Genomic DNA, 27,768 nt, shown 5'->3' on the forward strand with positions numbered 1-27,768 from the left:
TGGTTGTTCCAAACACAGACCAGCATCAAAGCCTGGCTGCAGTCTAACAGCAGGCTGCTCTTTCTGGAACCACACGAGCTTTAATATTTTCCTTAAGTCCTGGAGAGTTGTCCAATTATTCCAACGCTATCAGAGAAAAAATGAACTCTGAAGATACGGAAAGAAGCTTTTTTTCTCATTTGCCCAACAACTTAACATGTTCTACTACCTAGCAATGGATTGTATAAAACCTTAACCCAACACACCAAGCTAGTTCCTTCTCAAAAAACTACAGGGAAGCTTCTGCCACCTTGTCAAATGTCCCCAATTCCTAGTATTCAGCAGCACCCTTCTTGCAGACTTGAGAGAGGTCTTAGCTAGCAGCAGGACATGAAGCATGAACTACAGTGAAACAGGCAAAGGATTACAGAGATTTATTTGTCACATTTCGCCCTCTAGCACATTCCACACAGCCTCTCTAGCAAAGGGGGATATTGGAAAACCCTGGAAGAGAACAGAGATTCTATTGCTACAGGGGACAAAAATGAAGTATAGCAAGGACAAAAATAATCCATCTGTAGAAACAAGGTAGGACCTATTCCAATCAGCTCCCCTCCTCTAACCCACCAGTCCAAGTGGAAAAGACAAGACCAGTCTAGAAGAGTATGTACACTGCATGAGCTCTACCACCTCAGGGGCTCACTCCACAACACAATATTAGGAGGAAGATCCCCCCCCCAAGGTCACCTGCTGTCTCTACAGCCTTCTTCTAGAAAGCACACCCCCCACCCTCAATCATGCACAGAGATGATCAGGTAACTCCCAGCTGCTCCTGAGTCTCAAATGCATCCCACAGACTTCACTACAAGCAATCTTAGCAACAGCCCCACAAACAGATATCCCATCAAAACTTGCGCGGATCCCCTGTATTTTATTATTCATCAAAGGCAGAAATACCTTAATTATGCTGCAAGAACAGTCCTTGTATGCCGCTCTACTTTATAACCCAAAGCAGCTGAGGAGGAAGAATCAGGGTGCCTATTCACGCACACAATGTGGGGGCAAACTGGTTGACATGGTTCACTCCTCCGGGGTATGGTTGTGTGTGAGGTGCAGATTTCAAGACCATTAGTAGTTGTGAGTATGAAAACATACGGGGCCAGTTAGAGAATTAATCAACCCTAATTCAGGCTTGCGACTGCAAACATACCAGTCTCCCCACCACAGCTCAAAGCACCCAAATGCCAATCTTCTGGCTGCAGTGACTCTTACCTACCTTGACCTGACCAAAGATTCTCAAGCTTTGGCTAATATTTTAAGGGGCAGGGAACCTCCTGAAGCAACCCTGACTCTGGATCAGATTAACTTTAAAATGCAGTTACTGCATTTACCTGAAAGGAAGACTTAATTCTTTGCCTAGTTGTGCTACCAAGAAAAAACAACATACTGTCTTGAATTCACACACAAGTTACAGGTATGCACAGTAATAAAAGGACTGTGTAGAATCTTTTCCATATTTCAGTGAGAGTCATCTTCCTTTCTGGTAAATATCTGCCTTGAGAAAGCAAAACTGATCCACCTCACTCATGCACCTGAAGGCTTCTAACTTCTGCCAGTTCCTTCTTTTTAGTCCTACTGCTGACTCAGTTCCACTGTCTGCCAGAGAAGACACCACAGGGCATGTTTTTGCTGACAAAGTGTGAAAATGTTCTTCTGAGTCAGACCAATACGGTGTGCCAGAGAAGTACAACAGGTACTAGTTACAAAATCCACGCCTGGCTACAGCCAAAAGTTTGGTACCAGAAACCTGTGCTGCCACTGCAAGGAAGCAGTGTTTGTCCTGTTTCTTCTTTCCTGCAAGACATGCCTTCCCATGTGACAACGTCTTAACTACAAGGAGACTTATTACAAGAATTTTTACACATACAGCCTGAAATTACTTAACTACAGGAAGAGAAGGCTGGGAAAGGGGGCTTGTGCCACCTGCTTCTCTGGTCAGTGCTTAGCCTGGCTTCAGGAAGATGAAACCTCACTATTTCCCCATCTCCAGTAATGATAGTGGATTGCCAAGCATGTCAAGGGAACAAAGGATAATCTTGAAGCATCACTCCTCATCAGGTGAGAGGGCCACTGCTAAAAGGGAGCCCATCCATATCCCCATTTCTGCCACAATAAATACTCCAGTGCTGATAGGGAGCCACCAGGCCTGCACCAGGGCTTCGCCTTGCTCCCAAGATTCTTTTCCAAGAGTAATGAAGTGACCCAACGTCCAAATCCAATCTGTTCTTTCTGAATCTATCAAACTCATCAGCAAAAGTCAACTCAAGTTAAAGCAAAAGATCCAGTAACTGCCAGGCCACTGAGTCACTAAGTGGAGTTGGGCTGTACCCCAAAGCGACAAGCCTGTGCCCCCCCATTCTACAAAGCAGTCAGAGTTCAAGAGGCTTCAGCTGACAGCTGTGATTCAGCCATTATAAGGCTTAATGGACAAACCCCTGCCCCCACCAATCCCTGCAGTGCAACATGTTGGCAATTCATGATTAGTTGCTGAAAGCGTAAGATTGCTGGCGGATCTCACCATGCAGGAAAGGCCTCTAAGCCTTGTCCATCCAACACTCACCCCCTGAGGAGCTTCCCCTAATCCCATCTCCAGACCCCCAGACTCATATACTGTAGTGTTTTGTCTGATAAAAGTATAAAGCTGCAAGAAAACAGTCTGTGCTTCTAGCCAATAATCTCACAGGGTTCTCTGTTAAAATATAATGACCTCTTCACACCCAAGGGTTACAAAAGCTTCTAGTAAATCTGCAGCTAACTTTACAGGTTACCTATAATGTACAATCCCTGCACTGCCCCAGTTCCAAAGAACATGACTTGCTCGATGCCCCTCTCTCCACCCCACTCCCCCAGCTACACACACAAGAAGGTGCAAAATTGTTGTTAATGCAGCTCAGAGAAGCACATCTCCAACTGGTACTGTCTTTGAGGGAAGGAAAGGCACCCAATATGGAGACACTTAAATTGGTTTGAAGGCTACCACAGAAAGCCCTGTCCAGATTACTTTATAAAAGCCTCCAAAATAGTTCATCTGTAGAAAATGCCCTTCTGGATTTAAAAAAAGAAAAAACCATGAACATTAGGGCTCTGCTTAAGGCCAGATCTGGGTTTTCTATTTCTCAGCTGCAGCAGGACAGCCAGAAACAAACCCAAAGAGAAGATTTGGTTTCTTTGCAACAGCTTTTAGCACCTGCTTGTCTGCTTTTAGGCAGTCAGTGTTTTAGGAAAGTGCTACCAATGGCTCAGGCAATACCTTCACTCAGACAGACTTCCATCTTTCAAATGGGCCTGATGACTGACACAGTCAAGAACAAACTTGACAGCCTTGTTTTCCCCGGAGCACAACTTTCTCTCTCCCACCCCTTGCTCCCACCAGACAAATACAGAAAGGGAAGAACCACATGACTCAGGCAGCCATGTGATATGCCCATCACCTTCCCACCCATTTTTTCATCAAGGCTTAGGGTGCCAAGTCAAAGGATAGCTGAGGCAGAGATCAGGCGAAGAGCTGATGTCACCAAAAAGCGGCTTCCTTCTGACCATCACTGATCCATCTCAGCTGGTGCTACCCCATCGATTCAGAGAATGCTTCTTCAGGGCATGAACAGTCTTTGGCCATGTTTGGAACACTTCCCAGGCTCCTTGCAGGAAGGCCTGTCTGGGGCTTGGAGGGCTTATGGTAGACTCAGGAAGAGATGTGGCACTTAACAGGATCCCCCTCTTCCTGTTGCAGTTAGCTCTTCTTCCCAGTGGTTTGAAGAGCTGTAAGACCAACTCCAGGTGCTCTCTGCATTCCAGACTTTTCTGGGGGGTGCAAAGCTCCGAAACCAGAAGGGCACTAGAGAGAGAAAGAAGCAAGTGCTTATTTGTCTGCAAAGTACAGATGGCAACAGAAGCACACATCAAGTCTTAAGGAAACTCAAGTTTCTATATATTCAGCATCCCCCTTTAGAGAACATCCCAGTTTATCAAGTTAGAATCTGCAGACCAGACCAGACCCAGTGTTCCTTTCACCTAGGAGTCTGTGTTTACTAACAGATGTTTCCAAGATTCAGCTCTCCCATACCAGACAAATGTAGGTTAATCTGCCCCCAAGTGAGGCTCCATCTTAATCCTCCAATGTCAGATTGTTTTTACTCTCAAAAGCTCACGAGGTTGTGCATTTTGTAATAAATTACATGTCTGGAAGTCCAAGCTGTTTCCCTTTCCAATTTCTGGCATCAAATACACCCTGCCACAAAATGTTCCACAACCTAATTCTGCCTTCCGCCTATCTTCTTGCTCTACTTTCCTTTCTTTAACCTTGAGAGACAGAGATGAACTCCCAACTCTATACAGTAGCTCCCAAACAACCTTCTTCAATAACTGGAACAGGACAAGTATCTGAGTTTGGTGGAAACCTGACATGGTTCCTGGCAATATTTTTCTGAACGTAACAGAAAGCAGAGTTAAAATTGGAACAGAAACACTGAAGAGAATTGTTCATTCTGAGTGCCAAAAAAGCCGATAACCAGATCACCCACAGTAAGCACAAGTTAAATCCAGGCAACCAGGTAGGGGAAACTTTATTGAAGCTGGCTCCTCTTCTGATATAGGTAATAAATGACAAGCATAAAATATATGCACAGGCAGACAGACTACTACACTTTGTGGCCCAGAAAATGTCAAAGATTTAATATTAATGAGAAAGTTTTCAGGACAATGCCTTCCTTCTCTGTAACTCCAAATTCCTCTGCCTATTAAGGAGGATGGCTATGGTCATTCTAGAAACTCTGTGTGTGATGAAATATCATTAGCCAGCAAGGGCTTGTAAAGAAAGAAACACAGGGATGATCTCTGGAATATCCAACTTCATTTGAAGTTTCTAATTCTGTACAGTGCATATACATGAAGTACCTGCTCTTTATACACTTTATATACACACACACACCTCTGTCTTGCTGCTGTGACTAACAGGACATCCTTGTCCAAAGACAGGCCTGCTGTCCACAAAGACAGGCATTTACAGCATGCTTTCAGTCTCTAATTAAAAGAGCCTCGCTGACTTGATGTCACATCTACCTGGATAAACTGGAAAAAAACCTATTATTTTTCCCACCACACCATTGTGTTTTGGTTTTTGTTGCTGTTCTTTTGCGCATCCCTCTTCTTCTGCACATCCACAAAAGGCAAGCTGCTAAAGACTAAGCACTGTGTGAAGCCTACTGGAATTAGGCATACTTTGTTAGGTGAGCAGAGCAAAGGCATGCAGATTACCCCCTGTACAGCCATCTGTGTGTCACCAACTGTTGTTTAAGTTGTTACCCTTGTGACATTAAAGCAGATTTAAGGTAATGGACATTAAACCTCAATCTAACAAGGTGCATTCATGTTTCAGGGCATTCACATAAAGAGATCTGGAAGACTGTATCTGCTCTTCTTGTTTATCATTCCCAGCTACCTATTTATAAATAGTTAACTGTGAAACTGGACAGATTTTCATTTGATGGAGTCAAAAGTAAGTAGTAGAAGGGGGAGTAAGAAGAAGCTTCTGAAAGACAGTGGTTAAGGAAGCAGAGATAGGACCGCCTACCATACCATTTTATTCTGCTCTTTGAAGTCACCTTCCACCAAGGTAACAGCTCCTCAAAATTGAAAAATGAAATTCTGCCCTCAGGTCATAGTTGACTTATGGCAACCCCTGGTGGGGTTTTCATGGCAAGAGACTAAGAGCAGTGGTTTGCCTGCCTCTGCAACCCTGGTCTTCATTGGAGGTCTCCCATCCAATTACTAACCAAGGCCAATCCAGCTTAGCTTCTGAGATCTGACAAGATCAGGCTCTACTGGGCTATCCAGGTAAGGACTTCCTTAAAGTTACCCTGAACATAACTGCCTTAGAGGCTAGAATAGCAAGCTGAATTAAATTCAAGATTGGATGATTCACACTAAGCTCTGTAAATAATTTTCAGTCTTATATAAGGCTGGCACAAAAATGCAATGATGGATCCTAGAAATATAAACTGCTTTCCCAAGCCCTGGACAAAGCAACCTATGCTCTGGGTCTTTTCCAAACCTATAACTGCCTGAAATAGGAGGAAACATTGCTTAAGTATAAGGTTAGGAGAACCCAGAAACAGACTGCGAGGTGGAACTTCAGGACCAGTTGTAATACATTCACCTACCTTTGTCAACCCTGAAGTTAACTGGGTACCCAAGTGTGGTTGGAGGCCTGCGAGGTGCTAGGGTAGGTGGGAGCAGAAGGAATGGGTTCAAAATTGAAGTCTAGCCCTTCACCGTCCATGAGGTCTGTATTGATAATGTAATCCACATCACATTCAAGGTTCTCCATGTACATATCAACATCCAAGTCATTAGGCAGCCTATCCTGACTACCTCCAAAAGGAGTAAGAGTGGCAGGAGACACAGGTGGCAGGGCACCCTGCTGGACCCCTTGGGTAGACTGTACTGGGTTGGATGTCTTCAAAGTGGACAAGCCACCTGCATTTTGCGGAGCTGTCACCATGGTAAGTGCAGAGGCCAAAGCAGTGGTACCGACCGAATCCAACTGCTGTTCCGAAGGCTTTCTGAGCAGGTTAACTGAGCTCATCTTGCTTTTGGAGGACTGGTCCCCCAGGAGCAAAAAAGTCTGGCTGTTCAACCTGCCTCCACTCTGTGGGAGGATAGGATCTACCTGCGTCATCATCACATCACTAGGAGGTGGTGAGTTGGAGGTCAGGAGGGCTTCCAGTGTCTGTGGACCAGAAAAATGGCCACCAGGGCTGTGCAGCGAGATATCAACAGGGTTGAAGAGGGAGCTGCCAAACGATGGTGCCTGAGTAGCCGTGCTCTGGGTCCGCAGGGGAAAGCTGGGAGTTCTCTGGGCCATACTGCTCGAAGTATGCTGTTGAGCTGACAGCAAGGATGAACTTGGTGACATCAGGTTTAGGCCATCAATGAGTTCCAGCTCCTCTGTCACAGTAGGGGGAACGTTGCTAGATGCACTGGAGTAGCCAAGGGAAGGGAGGAGCTCATCATCAGGAAGGTCATCCTGCTCTGTCAGGATTGGAGAAAGCCCTAAACTGATGGTGCTGGCATTAGAACTGGTCCGAGGCCGGATACTGGTCCACACATCAGAGTCCTCACTGCTTCTTGCAGAGGGGCTGCCAGGCCACTTGGGGTACTGAGTACCTGGGCTTTCAGCAGAAGGTTCTGGAGGCACTTGCAAAGCAGCTTTTTTCTTTGAGGCTTTCCCCCGGACTTTTGCCAGTTTGCTGCTGTTGTCCATGGAAGCAGCTCTCCTCCGTGGAGCTTTCCCACTTTTACCACCTTCTGGATTGAGCATCCACCAAGAGCTCTTCCCTGTAGCTTCATTGTGCACTTTAATGAATTTGCTATGCAGAGAGAGGTTATGCCGGATGGAGTTCTAAGGGGAAACAACAGGAAAGACAGCACATTAAGCATCATTTCAATCTTCCTTTCACACAAACTACATCAAAAAACAAGTATCCTAAGGAGACAAATGACCCACAGAGCTGCCTGCAAGCCTAGAGATGTTTCTTGGTTATCAATATGAAAGCCTGTTTGGCTTTCCAGTAAACCACTCAGACTCTCAGTGAGATCCACTTAAAACATCTGTTCAAGCAGCCCAAACTATTCCTGACTTGAGGCTATATTCTGCTGGGGATGGGGGATATTCAAAGTGCAGCAGGCCTGAGAGACTGGGCAAGCCAATACGCTATCTCCTCCTTCCTTTCAGTGTACTTCAAGCACCCTTCACTTGTTTTTCTTTTCCAAGTGTTTCCTCACCACTCCTCTGCCACCTCTCCTGCATGAGAAGCCTTGCTTGCACTCACTGGCATGTAGTCAAAGAATCAAACACACTACTAACCCTTTATCAATTCCAAGACTCTACAAGACATCATTCTTGTTGGGGTGACATGTTGCATTTTTGTTAAACAGCAAGGAGCCAGCTCAGCCTGCAAACAAGGTCAAAGCCAAATTCCAAGAAGAGTCAAAAACAGAAACAGTAACCCTCCCAGGCCTAGGTAAATCACAGGAATATTTACGTGACTAACCCCACCACTGATTTTACCCACCTAGCCAAAATAATAAGATAGCCTAGGAACATTATCCCAACTTTACCTAGGCCTGTCATGAAATACGTGGAGCCTCGCTTCAAAAAAATAGTAGGCCTGAAAAAGTCAAACTGCTCTCCAAATTGCACAGTGTCCAGTATTGCTAGCCCATCGACTACTGGTGACAACAGAAGCAATTGTATCAATTGGCTTATAAACTGTGACTTCAGTCAGGAGTTCATGGATTCCAAACCATAATACTGTTTTAAAATCTTTGGAGCAGCCACACCTACCTGGGATTCTTCTGCCTGCAGAGAACCTCTCTACAGTTTTCACAAGAAAAAAAATCTAGCACACCACAGACCACTCATGGAGGCTCTTGATTTAGAACGGGAGTCTCATTTACCATCCCAGTGGTTTGCAAACTGTGAGCTGCTACACAACCCCGCCCCAGAGGGAATCAGCAAACTCACTGGCCATGGACATCCTCCTCCCCACCCCCAAGGAATGGCTGCTGTCTAATTGCCTAACCACAAGACTTTGGCTCTGCTTACTTCAGTGTGACTTGAAACCAAGAGGTTCAGAACAGCATGTAACTTCCTAGGAATAGTAGTAAGGTTTTGTTTCTGGGTAACAGGCCTGCTCAGCCAGAACCACAATGTGCTAAGCCTTGCGTCAAGAGGAGTCTTTGGCCCTACAGCAGAACTGTTCTGGTACACTGGAGCTGCCAGATGAAGCCATCATGCCTTGATTTCTCTGGTGAAAAGGCACTTTTCAAGACTTCTGGTTTACAAATAAAAAGGCAGAAATGATGGCACGACAGCACAGAGAGACTGCACGCATCATACCACAGAAAACTTTGGATGCTGTTACCAGAAACAAAGCAAATAAGTATCACACAGCAAGCAATCACGGGAAAATCAAAAAGAAACTTGGAGGGGGTGAACTAGCAAAAAGCTTGGAGCCACATAGTTAAAAACAGGGCTGAGTTTGACCAAGTGACATTTAATCTAAATTAAGCATTTACAGTTATCAACAGCTTAACCTGCAATCCAACAGCACTCATTACTATCTTCCTTGCCCACAGAATTTTTTTTTAAAAAAACACTAAGCTAGGTCTATTCTTTCTTAGAAAGCTGAAGTAGTTCCTCCCCCTATTCCCTCTCTCCCTTTCACACAGATAGAAGTTGGGGGTGGGTAAGTGTTTTGATATTCCACTTGTTCTTGAAGGCAAAAGACACAAACAAATTGCACTGACATTCAAAATACCTTCCTACTGGTTTAACCCCTACCTAGCTACCCAAAGCCATCCACAGCAGAATAGGTCACATGCCATCTTTGGAAAATACATGGGCTCACGTTTCAGTGATCCTTCCAGGGAAAGCAGGCAGCAGAGTCACAAGACAGGCACCTTGAATGTTCCACCACATACCTTTGCCATTTCGACATCACACATATATGTATGATGGTGCCGATACTAGTGAATTCTAAATGAACCTAAACAAATTCTAACCATTGGCTGACATGGGGCACAGGGAAGGAGAGTCTCTAAATGTACAGAACTCATACCTCAAGATTTTATGTAGCCCCCCCCTCCCTTGCAAAAAACAGCTTTCTAATATAGCACACACTTCTGGGAAGGGAATTCAAAGTCTTGAATTCTCCACTGGCTAAATTTAGTTAATATGAATCAACCAGGCCTCTATCTGCAGCAACACCACAGAAGAAGAAAAAAATCACTAGCATCTATCTATTAAACCCCCTAAACAAATGTTTTAAAATATAAGTAAATAAAGGGATTAATGAAAAAACAAGAAGTCAGCCCCAAAGCCTTCTCATTAACTTGACACCGAGGGGAGAAGGGGTGACACAGCAGTGAATTCCTTCTGTAGCAATGTCCTTGCTTTAAAAATATCCCTTCTTATTTATGTACTCCCTTTGTTCTTTATGTGAGGGATGCTTATGGAAACACAGCCCTTGATCCAGAATGAAAGTGACTAGCAATTACTTAATTTGTTTTGCCACATTTTGATTACAGGGGCATTTTAACAGGCTTTTAAGAAAATTCAGTGTCAGAAAATACTTCTCAAGTAAATGCCGTTGCCTTACATTGACATTCACTCAAGTCTCCCTTAGGCCCTTTTCAACTTTATACTTTTTTTCCTTCCTCCAAATTTCCAGGAAATCCTTCTGCCTGCAAACTCACTAAATCTGAATTATGAATTTGTGCTGGAACCTCAAGTTCAGTGATCACGAGAGACCATAAAATTCATAGTTCTCTAGGACATACATTGCCCATCACTAGTAAATGTGTCATCTCCCAGCCACAGTAATTCTGAAAATGTCAGGTTAGCAGCACCCACCCAGAGTTCCTGAAACACTCCAAGGATTTGGCAGCAAACTGCTCTCATGAGGACAGAGAGGAAATTATGTGTTTTTAAAATAAAGTATGATTTGCCCAATGCTCAGACTTGCCTCAGAAAAAAAACACCTCCCCTATCAAATTGCAAAATCTTGCTACGTGCCAAGGAAGAAGCTAGCACTCTCCAACATGGCTGGAAGTCTCAAAGCTAGAGAGCATCAGTCAATTCACTTCATGTATAGTACCAATGTACGTTACAGCAGAAGTAAGAAGGGTAATCCCCCTGCCCCCCCCCCAAACACTTGCAATCTGAAGTGTGATATAGGAATGGAGGGTGAGCAAAGATAGCATGAGAGAACAGTAAAAAATGCATCCTGAGTGCTTTGGCTTCAGTGAGTCTAGAAATGAAAAAGTGAGAGTTAAGCACAGCTTCACAAAAACGTGAGAGTTGAGATGGTATGTGAACAGAAAGAGGCATTCCAAGACAGAGATGCAGGTTTTCTACAGAGAGAAAAAGCTTATTCCCCACCTCACAATTCCCACACTTCCCTACAAGCATAACACACTTTTGAAAATACTGCCAATGGGATATTTCCAGTTCATGAAACTGGACACATCAAGTGCCACTGTCTCAGCCTTCCGTCTCCACATACTACCTCCCAGTGGAAGCAAAGATCTTCCACACTATTCAGATGTGTAAGTAAAAAAGCTCCACCAAGTTAAATTGATTGAGCAACCAGTGGCTCTGTTTATGACTATTAATACCCCCCATAAACAATGCTTTCAAGTATTTCACACAAAAACTGCACCTTCTCAGTTCTACCTTGCCAGAATCCATTTCCTTCTCCCACAGAATTAAGTTGGGTAGGAAAAGAGAAGGGGTGGAAATATACATATAGTACATGCTAAAAAGTCTTTAAACCCATTCTCAAGCCATATAGAAAATATTAAAAGGTAGACGGGAAGGGAGGGACATCAGCAGGGGTAACAAGTACAGCTGCATTAGTGTTCTTAAAGCAGCTCTTTTTGGGATCCAACACAGATACAGAACAATCTTGGCACATACCCCGCAAGGGAAACAGCTTTCATGAACCGGCAAGAACAAAAGTAAGGTTTTCCAAGATAATTCAACCTGGGTTACAAAGAGCAGGCAGTACACTGTGTGAGGAAGGAGCAGGAAAGTGCCCTCTGGGACTCTGAACCCAAATGGCTCTGGGGTGGGGCATGTTTGTCCTGTTCTGTTCTTGTTCACTTAAACACACCCTGTTTTTAATCTACAGGCAAGGCTGACAACACCTCCAGAAGGTGCTGTCTATGGGTTCTCAAGCAAGGATGCCGACAGATGCTTGTGCAATTGAGCCAACCCCTCTCATTTCTCTTTCTACCTGTTACCCTCACTGGCCACCCACAGTCAGGCCTTCTTCCCATTCCCTCTCATGTCAGTCCAGAATCTCTCCTTGGCTTCCTTTGCAAACCCCTACCAATGTTTCCAGAAGCACAAATATTTGCAAGAAAAAAAAGGGTTACATGTTCTTCCTAATTTTCCTACCTTTTCCACTGCCAGTTTCCTGCTCATGCCTCAGTTTCATCCACATAGCTGACATGTGCCAATGGAGAAATTCTAGGTCAGGCACATCAAGCAAGCATATAAGTCAATAACAAAACTCCCACAGCACCATAAAAGAGCTTTTAAAGTCAGAACCGAGCATTATTACAGCCAGAACCTTTTGCAGAACACTACACCACCTTCTAGACATGAGCATGGTAGGAAGCAGCTCAAAGCACAAATTAGTGCTGTGACATTCATCTACTGCTCTCCACCTACAGCAAATCTTTCTAAATGATCTTGTTGCACCACTACATTTTTGGGATAAAACAGTCATTCAACATACCCCACAAAGAACTAGCAGAATATTTTTCCATTACAGTGTACAAAAGCTGAATCAAACACAAGGTTAGCCATTGGCAAATCTTAACAGAAAAATTAATACTTTCCTTGGTACTTCCAGGATGAACTCAAACAAAAGGATAATCAAACTTACGAAAAAGATGTCTAACAAAAGCCTGGTCTTTCATGGAGGAAATAAGTGTAGTTACTTTTTTTGTGAACTACTCCCTCATGTTTCAGAGTGCTGCCTGCTGTGCCTTCTTCTTCCACAACAGCCACACGGATGACCAATAAATCATGGAGAACTGCAAACATGGAAGTAAAGTAATTCTCTCCTGAACCCTAATAAATTTGGATTCATTCTGATTTTGATCTGAGTCAAACCCATCTTCCATTACTTTTCTCCTCCAAGGAGTCCAGCTCCAGGAAAGCACACTGCAAGACACAGTAGCAGCATAGGAAGCTAGCAGAGCTGTGCCTATTTTGTAGATTTGTGTATGGAGACTGGGTACCAGGAGCATGATTTCACATCCTAAACATTTTTTTTAAAAGTCTCTGTCCTTCATACAATGCCATGCTCATAGTATGGATATTCCAAAGGACATTTCCTCTGCTTCCATTTAATCAATAGAAGGCACCCTAATAGATAACAAGACACCTTAACCCCAGCCAGTTAGTAAGGCAAGAAGGATTTAAACTTTTATTCATACAGCATCAACAGAAAAATTACATAGGAGCTTACAGACATGACCACTAAATCTACTCTTGAATGTCTCTCCTTTTACATCCCAGTTATTTCTTAATTTCTACACAAAAAAGAGACAAGTTACAAGGCTAGCACCTCACAATCTTTATATGTTTTTCTGAAAAAGACTGCAAATGAATAGTAAAAGATAATATTTTTATGATGGATGTCTACATTGTTATACTTCCTGCACTAAAGGTGCATAGTACACATATAAGCACTAGGAATGAGCTTTTGAACTGCATGCCTGAAACCTGTATGGGAGAAGCCTGCAGCAGGCACTACTTGCTCCAGATCAAAACTATTTTCACTGCCAAGAAATGTATTTCAGTTTCATTTCATACAAGACATTTAGCGATCTGATCATACAGAAACATAGTTTTGGTTATTCTAAAGCAAGAGAGAATTCCCTAGACATGAATAAGTTTTGAATTTTATAAAAGAATGCCTGCAGAGCCATCATTAAGACAACTTTAAACAGTGTTCACCTCTATTCAAGTATGAGAAGTACAAGCAAATGAAGAAGCAGTTTAAAAAAAACAACAGCAAACCAGTGTGAAGAGGTAGAGATCGCTAAACCCGCATGCAGGAATCAGGGTTAAAACTCCTGCTAAACTGGGAAGCTCATGTGGTATCTGGCAAAACCCAGCCTCTCAGATTAACCTACATGCTAAGGATAAATAGATCTATTGTAACCTTGTGATCATTCACAAGCTCACATTTAAGGCAGCACAAAATATTACCCAAACCACATAACAGAGGACAGGAAAGAGGATCAACAGTCTCACTCAGCTGTGAAGCAGCGCGCTCAGAACATTGCAGCCTTTTGCAGATACTGTACTATAGAAGATGGCAAAGGCAACAGAGAAAGTGCAGCAGTTTTTTTTTAACTACTTGAAATGCAAGTTTGGAAAGTGTGGATAATCACACAGGTGGTGCTATTCTGAGATTCAGACTAGGCATGGCATGGAGGGAGAGAGAACACTCTCTACAGGAGCCAACTCCTTTTAACACTGGCATTTCCCATTTTTGGAACAAACAAGGCTCATATTTTAAAATAAAGAGAGTCTTCTTTCCAAGTGCTTTTCAGCCTGAGCTTCCTCAAGGGAGGGCAGACATATTCTTTGCCCAGAGCTCCCTTTCTGAAGGAATGGCTGTGTAAGCTAGGAATGCATGTTATGAAGGAGTTATTTATACCAAGCATCAGCACAGCTGGGTGACAAAGAACTGAGGCCCAGTATTGAAATCAATTCAAATGACACTTGGCCTTACACAGCAGCCTGGCCTAGAGTCTCTGATTGAGCTCCTGCCTTTCCAGGAAATCTCCAAGAACATTTACAAAGGGGGCAGGGAGTGGCCTTTCTTGGAAGTACTGAAACAAAGTGAACTGAAGAGCCAAGCACATGAGACAACATGCATATACGCCCCCCCCCCCAATACCTTTTTCTGAGAGCCAGGGGTATGGGAGCAATCAGCAGTAATCTCACCCCCTCCATTTCTTTAAAGCAGTAGTTTTTAACCCATGGGTTGAGAACTTCAGGTTAGTCATGCTAAGCTATCAACCCCTACAGCTTTTGAAAATGCCCTAAGGCTAGTGCATATGCAGCTAATGCGCATGCAGACAGAACAAGGGTGTCATGTCCCTTGTCTTGCATTGTACATGCCCACTCCTCAGCATTAGGGCAGCAAGATTAGACAACTCAGTAGTGGAGAGGATTCTTTTTCTAGCACAGAGATGTCCAGACACCCCCAACCCCCCCTTTCTATTCTCCTCTAATCCCCACAACCCACAGTTCATTACTGCAACATCACACACATCTGCTTGCTGCACAGAACCCCCCTCTCCCCACAAAAGCTGTTCTTTGCTTGTTCTCATCACAAGTCCAATGTCACTGTTTCCTTTTTAGACATTTGCTTGTAAATTAGACCAGTGCTGCTTTCTGGGGGGGGGGGGGGAGATGGGTCATTAATCTAGAAATCTAGATCACTAATCTAGAAGGCTGAAGACCTCAGCTCTAAAGGTAATATAGCATCCATTGTGAGCTGCTAGATGAAAGACTGTAGAACCAGAAGAAACTGTATGCCGATCCAAGCAAGAAAGTTATTATTATCCATTGAGGAAGTCTGAGAGATTATGGAATATATGGATGGGAAATTATTTTTGTAAATTTGTTAAATTTTGAGAAGCCAGCACCTTTTAAGGCATCAGCTGGGGAGGGGGGTCACATTACATTTATAGACATCTGAAATTTTTCTGAGTTTTGGAAGAACCATTCCTTATTACTCTTTCCAAGCAATGAGAGCAGAAGTATTCCCTAAACTTGCACTGCTAACAGCTACAGATGGGGTGATGGTGTCCAAGCTTTTGCCTCAGAATCAAATTGCACTGCACAGAAAAACCAGGACACAGACATGATGATAAGGGGGAATATAAGGCCTCTTGTATTGAAAAACTCCCTGCAAAAATCATCAGTCACAGGAACTGCAGAAAAAACACAATGCAGGAATTCCTAGTCAAATACACTTGCCTCATGCTGTGGACCATGACCCATACAAGGGTTAAGCTACAGCATCCCTACCAGACACAAGGGTCCGTGCTAAGCAATCTCATTGGTGCCCAGCAACCTAAATATACTTAACAGGGCACTCAGGACACAGCTTCTTCAGTACACCCTTCTCTCCTAGTTTCTTTAAAGCTCTGCATTCAATATCAAGAACCCAAGATTTGGGGGAAAGAAATTCCATCTAATCCAACCTTCTGCTACACCACCACCCCTCAAAGTCAGTCTAAACTACTAATACTTCACTTTCTGACTAGAAAGCTTTCCTCCTCATCAGAAATGTTTTAGAATTATAATTGCCACAATAGTTCTTTAGCAGTGTGAAAGAGTTCTAGTTCAATGCTGACTCAAATTCAATCCCATCAAATGGCAGTACAGTAACTACCATTGTTAATTCCAGACCTGCTGATAAATCACACCCAGAACCCATAAACCTTGCAGCCTAGTTCCACATCATGGAAGAGAGTTGAGGTTACCCATATCTGAAGCACAGATGCTTTAAACCTTTTTAAAAGAAGCCATATGCCAGAATTGCAATCTAGCACTGAAAACTGGTTCCTTTGGAGGATCTAAGCAACCTCAACAGCCATGCAATACTCAGCCCCACCTTTGAACTTCAGACTGCCTAACCCCCTAATGCTGCCATTTTCTTATCCTTTGCTGACAGAACTCTTACATTTTTTTCAGCAACATAAACAGGGCCTCAACAGGTACTTTCCTCCCATTACTGCCCCTCTGACTGAAGAATAAACTTCACCTGTTGAACTTTATTGCATGCACTTCCTAAAAGTAAAAAAAGACTACCATACTGTTATTTTGAGCTTTATAAGTCACAAGACAGGGAAAGAATGGAGAGAGGCACTCCTGGCAAAAGGCAAAGCCCCTTCTGCAAGCAGTTCACGGTGCAATACCTGGAGTAACTCCGCACAGAGTTGCACTGCCAGAACGGAAGAGAACCTTGCCAGGAAAGGAAAGAGGAAGGGGAAAAGACATAGAAACTCTAGTCTGGTGTAGCCTGGTGACAACGGATCGGGAAGTCCCCTGCGTGAATCTCGCCTTTAACTGTGGCCTTAGGGAACTCTCGCCGGCTGCAACGTACAGGGCAAATAAAAAGCGACAGCGCTACCGGCCTTCCTCACAGAGCTGATGCAAGGAATGCAGGATCACGCTGCTAATCCTCCCCCCCTTCCCCCCCGTCCTTCGGGCCTCACCTTCCACCCGGCGGAGCTGTTGCTGTCTCCCTTGTCGCGGAAATAAGGCACGGAACGGACCATCCACTCGTAGATCTGCGCCAGGGTGAGGCGCTTATCCGGGGCGCTTTCGATGGCCTGGCTGATCAAGTCGGCGTACGACTGGCTGCCCCAGGCATTGCGACGCGCCCCGCCGCCGCTCCCACCGCCGCTCTTCCGTGTCCCGCCGCTCCCGGGCCCTCCCGCCGCCGCCGCCGCCGCCGTTGTAACCCCGCCGCTGCCAGGCTCCTCGGGGCTCCCAAGGCCGCTGCCGGGTCCTATCCCGCCGCCGGGCTCTGGGTCTGGATCCGCCGGCGGCCCTGCCAGCTCCGGCCGGGGCAGGGGCCATGTGCAAGAGCGCGGCCGACTCTGCGGAGGGAACTCGGGGTCCAAGGCCGCCTCTGCCGCCGAGGGGCTGCCGGACGCCTCCGCCATGACGCCCCTTCCGCTCTCGCGCTCACTCAGCGCCGCCACATCACCGCCGTCTCCTCAGGGCCGCAGAACGCTCGTCGAGTGACTAGCGCGCACGCGCCCCCACGGCCCCCCTTCTCCCCGAGGGGTGGTATCGCCCAAGCTCCTCAGGCCGCGCCGAACGTCCCCCCCCCCCTTAATCGATTAATGGCACCGTCCGCTAGGCCTTTCTCCCCAGTGGCTCGGCGTCCGGCCTTAGCTCTAGAGCGCGCACGCGCTCCCTTCTTCTCTCTCGTCGCTCCCGCCTCTTCGCTAACCAGAGCAGCCAGCCCCACGGCGATTCTCTGTTTACCAGAGTTCGGGAAAGACGTGTCTACGCTTGCGCACACCGATGTGTTTTGGGAGATGTAGTCTTAGAGTTGGATTGCCCGGAGAAGCAGGCGCTCGAAAGGACTCGCTGTCCCGTTGAACACAGCGCAAGCCGAGCTCAAGAAAGAGAACCGTGGCAGGCAGTACCACCTGGAGAAACTGCAACTCCCAGAAAGCGCAGCAGCAGCTTCCCCTTTTATTCTTCATTAAACTTGTATAACCAACCAATCGGCTTGCTTCAAAACAAACCTTCTGTGCTGGGGTAGGCGACGCTGCTGTTCTGGTCGCCAGACGCTACGCCCTCCCCTCCAGCTGTGTGTACTGTATGACTCCTAACTATAAAATGTTGCACCTAGATTTGCCAGCTCTAGGTTGGAAAATTTCTGGAGATTTGGGGATGGAGCTTGGGAAAGGCGGGGTTGGGGGGGAAGGACGTCAGCAGAGAATAATACGATATAGTCTAGCCTCTAAAGCAGCCATTTTCCTTCAGGGGAATTACTCTCTGTCTGGAAATCAGTTGTAATAGCCGATCTCCAGGCCTCACCTGGCGGTTGGTAACCGTCGTTGCACAAACTTTTAAACTGCATTTCTTCCATGCATTATTATGTTTTAGTGCCTCAACGATCAGTTACTATTACGAAAAAGTATGATCCGACTGGGTAGTTCTATGTGGTTTAGAATAGCTTATACTCTCAGCATCTCTTCAAGTCTGTATTGAATTTTTGCTCTTATGTCCTTGTAAACTTGTATTTATTTACCCTGTAACACTGTTTATTGAAATGTCATTGATACTGACTGTACTAATCTCACACTATATAAGCTGCCTTGAATCTCAGTGAGAAAGGAGGACTATAAATGACAAATTAAATAAAAAGAAAGGCGGTCTATAAAAAGCAAGATTTGAGTCCAGTAACGCCTTAAACAAAGGGGGAGGGAGCTTTGATTCTCAAAAGCTCATACACTGGAAATCTAGTTGGTCTTTAAGGTGTTACTGAGCCCAAACTTTGCTGTTCTACTACAACACAGCTACCCATCTGAAGCACTCTGTAAATCAACTAAAATAAAATAAGCTATTCTGGTTTGCTTGCTCCTTACTGTCCATTAACTTTTGGCTTCTCAGCCAAAACTTGGTGATTTTGTGTATCCTCTGTGATAGTGTGAAGAGCTAGGCACACCTTAGAAGAGTCTCCCAAAAGTGTCCTTGTTTGCTGAAACTTATCCCAGTATTGTTTTTTATAACTGGAGAGACAAAATATGCTGCGTTTGTTTACTGTTATGTAAATTTCTGGTTTTACTCTGATATCATTGAGGACAGAGCTTCTTTCTCTGTATTAAGGGAAGCTACATCCTCAAAACTCACACAACCCTCCCTCCCCTATCAACAAATATATGCACAGCTTTATCACTAGTCTAACAAACTGAATGTTTCAACAAAATTTTCAGACAATAAAACAAGAGATGCACCATAAAAGTTAGCTGGCAACATTGATGAGAAACAGTTTCCAGAATATACCAATGTTAAGGCTGTGCCTCCCCCTTGTGAATGCTATTGCAGCTCAGCAAAATTCAAGGCAAGTAGCACCTTGAAGCCTAACAAGGTTTTCAGGGTATAAGTTCCAACCCTCAAAAGTTCATACTTTGGAAATCTAGCTGATCTTTAAGGTGCTACTGGATTCAAATCTTGCTCTTTTACTACAGATCAACATGGCTACCCACCTAAACTATTGCAGCGCAGAAACCCAAAAAGAGCCAATTTAAATCTGAGTGTCCATTCTAGTCAATGTACTATTTTTAATTCTAATTACAAATACGAAAAATACCAAAACTGATTTTTAAACATCACTTATGAAAATAGTCTGAACAGTTGTTCACAGAGTCCCCCCTCTTTGTTAGTTTTAGTTTTCATATATGCTTTGAGATACAACTAGTCTTGGCCACACATTTTATGGCAGAAGCCTTTCCCATCTCGAATCCAAATCTTCCAACTTGCTGTGGCACACAGATAAATTCTCAGTGTACTATATTTAACTGGCAAACATAATATGGAAACAGAGTACAATGTGGAAGCCAAACTTTACAATGCTGCTAGTGTGAACCAAATTTTGAGCTCTCACAGTATTTTAATTTTGGAAAGAAGATGTAAGAACTAAAATTTTGAACTTGTGACATCCTGAAACTGCAATCTATGCAGTGTTAGGCACTGTTAACTCTGCACAGGATCAGTCTGCACCAATGAAAATGTGCATACGGGACTCTAGAAAATGCCAATTCTCCAACACCCAACTAAGGTTAAATTTGAACCTACAGCTTATTTCTGAATATATAATAATCATAATTGGGACTTTAGTTTTCCCTTTGAACAAAACTATACATAATGATATACTGTTTATGATTTGTTTTGAATGAGCCAAATTTCCTTTAACGAATGATAATTTGTTCCTGCCAGCTGTGGGATGTATCATGGTTAGTCTGGGAGATGTGGAGATTAGGTTAGACATTTTGAAACAATTCCCACAGTTTAAAAAAAATGAAATGCTGAACATTAAAGGCTGCTGACAAGCAGAATTCCTAAGATGTTCTGAGCCCCAGATGAAGTTTTAAACTACATTTTAGAGGTTACAAAACAAGTAACCCTCTCCAGAAGGCATAGAACATTTTAATGGTGCTAAATGGCTTAATAAGCATCAGGAACAATGCTCCAGTGGGAGCAAATTCTTCTACCTAGCCCCTGAACACACATAATACTGTGTGTGTGTGCGTGTGTGTAACAATAATATTTTAAATGGGAATCTTGAGACTCCTTAAAAAGCTTTTAATCTAGCATAAGCTTTCATGGACACATTGTCAGATACGCCACTATTCCATAAATGTTTATCATGGAATAAAACACTTTAAGAATAAAGAATAAAACATTTTAAGTGTTACAGACTGCTGTTTATTTTGGCTGCAACATACTAACAGTATAGAAAAGAAAGGCTGCATGGTATAGTATGGCGAGGAAAGCCCGCACTATCCAAACCACCATAGAATACAGTGGAGATCTTGGGTTGCTGAGGTCAACTGGCTGAAAGCAAACAAATTTAAACTGAACCCCAACAAGACAGAAGTGACACTCATTGGGAAGGCTGAGATCTTAAAGGACTCCCTGCATTCAATTGAATTCACTTGACTTTTGCAGACTCAGTTAAGAGCCTTGGAGTTATACTGGATCCCATCACTATTTCTAGAAAAACAAATTAAGGCAGGTGCAAAAAAATGCTTTCTACAACCACAGTCTAGTCCGGAAGATGGCCCCCTATCTTGACATGGGCAATCTGGCCACCGTGATCCATGCCATGGTAACATTGAGACTTGACTACTCTACAGAGGTTTCCCTTCTAAACTGAGACTCCAGTTTGCATAGAATGCTGCAGCTCATTTATTTACGAGAGTTAGGAGGAGCATAAATATTTTTCCCATTCTGCAGTCATTCCACTAGCTGCCTATCAGTTACCAAGCTCAATTCAAGGTACTATCACATACAAACCTCTTCACAGCCTTGGTCCACTATATCCATAGGACCACCTTTCTCCTTATGCTCCACCACGGCAGCTTCACTCATCTGAACAAGGCCTTCTGCAGGTGCCACCTTGCACATGGGCAAAATCAACTGCTGCCCCTATAGGTGCTTTCTCGGTGGTAGCCCCTACCCTATGGAACAACCTACCTGAAGAAGTCAGGAAAACACTCACTCTTCTGGCTTTCTGCAAACAATGCAAAACTGAGTTACTCAAGAGGGCTTTTTACTCAGATAGGAGAGATGTACTGTAAGTTTCAAAGAGATGCATAAATAAAGGGATAGAGACTATAGACTTTACTGCAATGTACTGTTTGTTGCTGAAGTATGATCCTACTGAATAGTTTATACATTGTTTAATATGTCAGAATTGCCTATGCTCTATTTTAGCATTTTTTTCAACTCTGTATTAGATTCTTGCTAGTTTTAAAGCTTTACAAATTTGCATTTATATACCCTATTACATTGTTTATTGAAATGACATTGAAATTGACTTATCCTGTATAATCCTCTTTAAGTCTGTTGCAAAAGGTGGGCTACAAATAATGTGAATAAATAAATAAAATATAGTCCAATTTTGTTAGATCAGGGAAACTAAGCAGGGTCGGTACTCGGATGGAGGATCATCAAGGAAAACTGCAGAGGATGGTAACCGCCTCAGCTTCTTATTTGCCTTGAAAGCACCTTCCTGGAGTAACCATAAGTCGCTTGCGATTTGACTACACGTGCGTTAAGCATACAATAATACAGTCGTATGCAAAGTTACTAAGTCCATTAAAGACTTACACCAATGAGATTGTACACAAGACTGCACAGTAACGCACCTACCCGCTACATATAAAAACAGCAGATCCACTAACAAGGTCAACAAGGTAAAAGCAGACCTTTTAAAAGAACAAAACAAGGTAGGTACATGCACAAAAGTAAAAACCAGTTTTCTATAGACCAAGGAAATACCTACACACGCGTACACAATTGAGTTCAGCACCGTTCTAAGTCAGCGTCCCCTTCTGCAGAAAACTCTTCCCCTCTTTTTTTTTGGCACTGCAAGCCACAAAACTCCGCATTCCCTCGCACACACACATTTAAGAGCCCAGCAGAACAACATCCCTCTCCTTTTACAGGACACCGAGAAACACCGTTGCGCACGCGCACCAAATACAGCGCCTTGCGGCATCTCTGTGGATATTTCCTCCAATTATGCAAGTCGTTTCAGGAGTAGCCCTTTCCGTACAGAGTTCAGGAAACTGACAGGCGCCCGGGAATATGGATACCGTCCTTCCCTTCCACATCGCACGAGCAGTATTGCTGAAAAATACATGTTCCGAGCATGGGCAATCGAGTGCCCCATACCATGGATTAAACAATCCCTACTGTTGCACATATCCCATTGTCTGTCTTTATACAGAGTGCGGGGCGACAAGACCAACAACCCTAAGCCCTGAATTCCTCCTAGTGTTATGCAGGGCGGAGGCAGTGTCGCGCCCTTCCACGCACGTTCCGGGGTGGCGCTATGTATTGCGGCGCCGCGGCGCTGGGGGAGACGAGAGTGGCGGTTCCGCTGAGGCGGTTCTGAGCGTGAGAGACCCTCATCGTCCCTCTCGCAGCGCCCGCGATGTCTGAAGCGGCGGTGGCCGACACGCGGCGCCTCAACTCGAAGCCGCAGGACTTGACGGATGCCTACGGGCCGCCCAGCAACTTCCTAGAGATCGACATCTTCAACCCGCAAACCGTGGGCGTCGGTCGGGCCCGCTACACCAGCTATGAGCTCCGCATGAGAGTGCGTAAGGGGGGGCTGGGGGCGCAAGGGGAGGAGCTACAGGGCGCAAGAGGCGTGGTCTGACGTGCTGGCAGGAGGGGTAGGGTGGAGAGCGACCCTGAACGGTCTTCCTCGTTAGAAAAAGCACCCTGCAGGTAGAAAGTTAGCGCATCACGGAAGTGGCTGTCTACGTGTAATTACTTTTTTGAAGCATAGTTCCAAAATGTTGGAATAGTCCACTTGACAGTCTGAAGTGGTGCGGCCCTTTCTACCTACTCAGCATTTTCTGCCTCTTCTCCATTTTTCCTGCATGTGTGATAACAGTCTGTCTGGATCTCGTCATTGTACTTGGGAGACTATATGATCTCCTATCCTAACAGTGACCAGACTTACACCTGCCTGGCTTGAACAATGTGGTTGTGTCATGCGCCTTCCATTGGCATACAGGACATTTTAAAGCAACAAAAACAAATCACAGGGTCCTGGTCTGAGATGCTTGCAGTCTAAAAGGGGTGTGGGGTATGCATGCATAAATGATGGGTAAATACCGTTCTTCTAGGGCTTAATTATAGATGAGGAGTAAGAAAGGTTCCTTAGAGAAGTGTTGTTTTAAAAAAAATAGTCCTATTCTGAAAGCTAAGGACCAACAGCCTCCATTTAATAATTACAGAGTAGTTTTGATTCCCCTGAATATTTTCTCTTGTTATGAGACACCTGGAATTGGAGCTTCTCCTGAGCATGGGCAGAACAGTTCCTGTATCCCTTTTCTATACAGGTGGAAAATGGAAAACTGTATAATGGGGCAGTTGTATAATAGTTCCACAGCTATGCCTACTCAGGGCCTGATACTGGTCTTGCTCGTGCTACTGGTTGGCTAGTTGCACAAAGCAACTTTGCCCTTGACCAAAGAATTCATTTGAATCTCCAACAGATGTTACAGACGTTTGTTAACTGTTTGTGCAGATCTCTTCCCTAAATGTTCAGGGCCAAGAACTTGTGGATCAGCTGACAAACTTGAAACTTTTGCAGAATACATAATTCATAGTGGAATTCAGAGGTCCATAAACTCTAGCTGGGCATGGTAGTCAGTTGTTTTTAGTAGCAAACGGGCTCTGTTTTCTGCTCTGTAAAGTCTGCAGCCAAGCAGGAGGACTTTAGGGTAGTTGGTGCAGGGAGATCATTTGTGGTGATTACCCCCTGTCTCTCTGTTGATATAGTATTTTAAAACTTGTTACTCATGTACTGGTGTATACTGTTTACTATTCTGCCTTTCTACAATATAACTAGTATTGAAGGCTGGTAGTACAGTGTGAAAATAGCATAATAAACCAAATACAATCAGCAATAAAATGTGTCACTACAAACCTCACAGTAACCCCAGATCACAGAATATAGCGTCAGAAACTTCAATAACATATCCACTGCCAAATAACTCTCTGCAAATGAGGTAGGGGTTAAAAACCTGATGCCTTAAGACAAGGATTGAGGGACCAAGCTATGCTTCTTTGTGCAGAGTTCTGGAGTCGGTGATTAAACTCGCTGTCCTGTGCATCAGGGTATGGTTTGAACAGAAGCTACAAGATCATGGGTGGAGAAAGGACTCCAGTTACCCTGACCTAAGCCTTTTAGAAATTTAATTCATCCCCCAACACTCTGAATCAAATCCAGAAAAAGATTGGAAGCCAGTGAGGATGATTAACTTTGTTGTTCATAATTATGCTGCTGTATTCTGCATCAACTACAGTTTTTGAATACCTTCAAAGGCAGCCTTATAGAGAGTGAATTACGTTAATCTAATCTGAATGTCACAAGGCATGTATTGGTGTTGTCATTATCTGCCATGCAGAAGCTTTTTCTGCTGGTTGCCAGAACTAAATTTAAAGTGATAACAATATTGGTGGATCCCATGTACAAATAACTTAGCTCTGTACTTATCACTTGCAGAAAACATATCGAGAAACAACTGGAAATTAATTTTTAATATGCCTCTGTGTTTTGCTCTTGATAGAAGTCTGTTCTTTGATTCTTTTTATCAAGGAAAGGAGGATAGTAAATTTGCTCCTGGACTGTACCGTTGCATTCATTGTAGAGCTGAAGGACTGGTTTCCAAAGCAACTGCTAAGCAATGTGTCTTTTTGCAGACAAATCTGCCCATTTTCAAACTGAAAGAGTCCTGCGTGAGGAGACGATATAGCGACTTTGAGTGGCTGAAAAATGAACTGGAGCGAGACAGTAAGGTGAGTGCAAAGGAGAGAGCACTTGCTTTGTGCAGCCTTATGTATACAGTATAGACACAGACAAGCCTCTTCCCATCTCCTGTAGAAATGGTTTTTCTCATCAAACTGTAGTCTTGAGGGTTCAGGGTTCTGCTCTTCTGTTAAGTGTTCCCTCTGCTTCCAGATTGTAGTGCCTCCACTGCCTGGCAAAGCCTTGAAACGCCAACTTCCTTTCAGAGGAGATGAGGGCATCTTTGAAGAATCTTTCATAGAAGAAAGAAGACAGGGCTTAGAACAATTCATAAACAAGTAAGGTTGACACTGGTATCCATTTCTGAGGGAAGCGGAGGACTGGGGGAGAGGGGATAACTGCTTGGTTGCCAAGTTGCATAGCACAACCAGTATGAGCATCATCACTATTTTGCTAATGGGAACGGTTGTGGCAGAGGAGACTATAAATATACACCAAAGGGTGTATGTCATGAGGATGGATTCTGTGAGGCCGACATTGGCAGAAGTCTGCCGTGAAAGAAAGAAAAAAGTACTTCCTTCCCATTGCTGCAGTTGCCATCAACTTAGGGCATATCAAGGGTTGCCAAGGTAGTGCCCCTTCCCTTATCTCTAAATTCATGCCACACTGGGCAGCCCCTAGAGTCTGAGGCATGGTTTCTACCCCCCCCCCCCACACACACACACATGCACACTTTTCCCCTTAGGCTGAGAGTTGGGGGAGATGTAAGATTAACTTCTCATCATACTGTGTGAAGTCCAAGATGAGACTTTTATCAGTCCCCAAGAGTTTCTGTGCTTGGCAGAAAATCTTGTGAAGGATAAGTTCAGAGATAACCAGAAGTGATGGCCTACTGAACTCTAACAACCTTCTTGATTGTTCCTGGCAGAATCGCTGGACACCCATTGGCACAGAATGAGCGATGCTTACACATGTTCCTGCAAGAAGAGACCATCGATAGGAATTACGTCCCAGGGAAAGTTCGCCAGTAGGGGAGCCTGGCATTCTCCATTTCTCTCTCTCTCTTCCCCCTGCAAAAATGACATTTATTTTTACAATGTCCCTTCTGAACCAGCTTTTTCTCTTTGAACCGCCCCACTAGTCCAGTGTTGCCTGCCATGCTGTCCCATTCCACCCCCTTATCAGGCAGCAGTGTTTGGTTCTGTTGGTCTTTGGTCTCTGCATTAAAGATGAGAATCTGCACCTATTGTTTGTTGAAATTGAGCCAAGAACTAGTGTAAGGTATTGCAGCAAGCATCAGATGTGCAAAGATGGGGAGAGTTCTGAAGCCTAGACATCTGTTCCCCTCTCAATGCCGCCACAGACCTCTGTTGGTGAGTAAATGATCCTGGAGCTCCTCCCCTTGCTGTTGTGGATGTTTCTGTGGCTGTTCCTATGCCCTTATGGTTAACATTCATCCCAGACTTAAGCCTGGCACTGGAAAGCAACAGGTGTTTTCCTTGTCTGCTAGGCTGATACTGCAGGCCAGATGCACCTTGACGGCTTCCTTGTTCAGCAAAAAGGGCTCTTCTGAGGGTCCTCTCTCCATGTTACAGTATGTTTGGAGTTTTTAGCTGCTAATCCTGCTCCTAAGAATATCTTTAGCTTTGCATCTCCAAAGTCAAGGAGGGATTATTTTTTTTTTAAATCCAGGGTTTGAAGCGCCTCATTGAAAGCCTCTGGTTCCCATAGCAGGGAGACACTCCACCCCAGGCTGTGATTTGCTTGATGCCAGAATCTTGTTCAGGTCTGGGTAAATAAGGTTGTTGGTTTCTTGTGAAATTTGACTTTAATGCCTGCAGAGCAGTGTTTCTCCAAGGATTGCCAAGTGAGAGGCATAGTAAGCAGCCAAAGCTAAAGTATGTTCAACATATGGATTCTGTGGCTGATAGATGTCTTCAGTTACACTTGTTTGCCTCCATCTGTGGCTACAATGTACATGTAACTATTTATTATTCATTAGCAATGTATATTAGAAGGTCTTGCACTTACTGTTCAGGTCATCTAAGGAACCTCTTCACCTGATTTGAAGAAACAGGCATCCTTAATCCTAGATTTTGTGGATGTGCGGGTTACAGACTTCAGAAGTTGTATATCTCATGTCTTGGGATGGGAGAAACAACATCAGAGGGCAGAAGGAACCTCTGTAAAAACTCTATGCCGGAGGGGGAGGGGCGAGAGACAGGAGTAATTCACTACCTAATGTGTGAGGCTAATGAAAAGCAGAAAATATATCTCCTCTGGGCTGCCACTGAAAACACTAGGAAAAAACAGCACTAGGCAGTCCTGTCTGTTGGTGGAGAGGTGCTAACTGGTGTGGAACCTTATTTTTCTGTTTGAAGCAGCCTGCTGCTTCCTCCTGGATCAGCATTAGCTAAGGGTTTTTCAAACCCTTCATCAGTGCACAAGGCTGAAGATCAGAGGCTGTTACTGCTGTGCATACATTCTGATGTGGGGCTTATAATTCAGCAAACTGTCTTTGGTTTACTGTCTAATGTAATGTCCAAGATTTGTTCATATTAAACCACTGTGAAGCCAATATGTGTCTGTGTATTCAGCAGTGGTCTGCTCA

The 27,768-nt window shown here is 44.2% G+C and overlaps 2 protein-coding genes across 2 annotated transcripts; one reads left to right on the top strand and one right to left on the bottom strand.

The window, feature by feature from the left end:
* Nucleotides 1-398: 398 nt before the first annotated feature.
* Nucleotides 399-17,600, bottom strand: FOXO4 (forkhead box O4). Its single transcript, XM_054996101.1, has 3 exons — nt 16,858-17,600; nt 6,198-7,438; nt 399-3,874 (listed from the first exon to the last, which is right to left on the bottom strand). The coding sequence occupies exons 1-2, from the start codon at nt 17,308-17,310 to the stop codon at nt 6,215-6,217; spliced, it is 1,677 nt and encodes a 558-aa protein (XP_054852076.1). The 5' UTR covers nt 17,311-17,600; the 3' UTR covers nt 399-3,874; nt 6,198-6,214.
* Nucleotides 17,601-22,725: 5,125 nt separating this feature from the next.
* On the top strand, nt 22,726-27,735 carry SNX12 (sorting nexin 12). The gene is made up of 4 exons (XM_054996900.1): nt 22,726-22,991; nt 25,112-25,207; nt 25,371-25,495; nt 26,086-27,735. The coding sequence occupies exons 1-4, from the start codon at nt 22,827-22,829 to the stop codon at nt 26,186-26,188; spliced, it is 489 nt and encodes a 162-aa protein (XP_054852875.1). The 5' UTR covers nt 22,726-22,826; the 3' UTR covers nt 26,189-27,735.
* The last annotated feature ends 33 nt before the right edge of the window (nt 27,736-27,768 follow it).

The sequence above is a fragment of the Eublepharis macularius genome, chromosome 13 (assembly GCF_028583425.1).
Source record: "Eublepharis macularius isolate TG4126 chromosome 13, MPM_Emac_v1.0, whole genome shotgun sequence".
NCBI classification, from domain to species: Eukaryota; Metazoa; Chordata; class Lepidosauria; order Squamata; family Eublepharidae; genus Eublepharis; species Eublepharis macularius.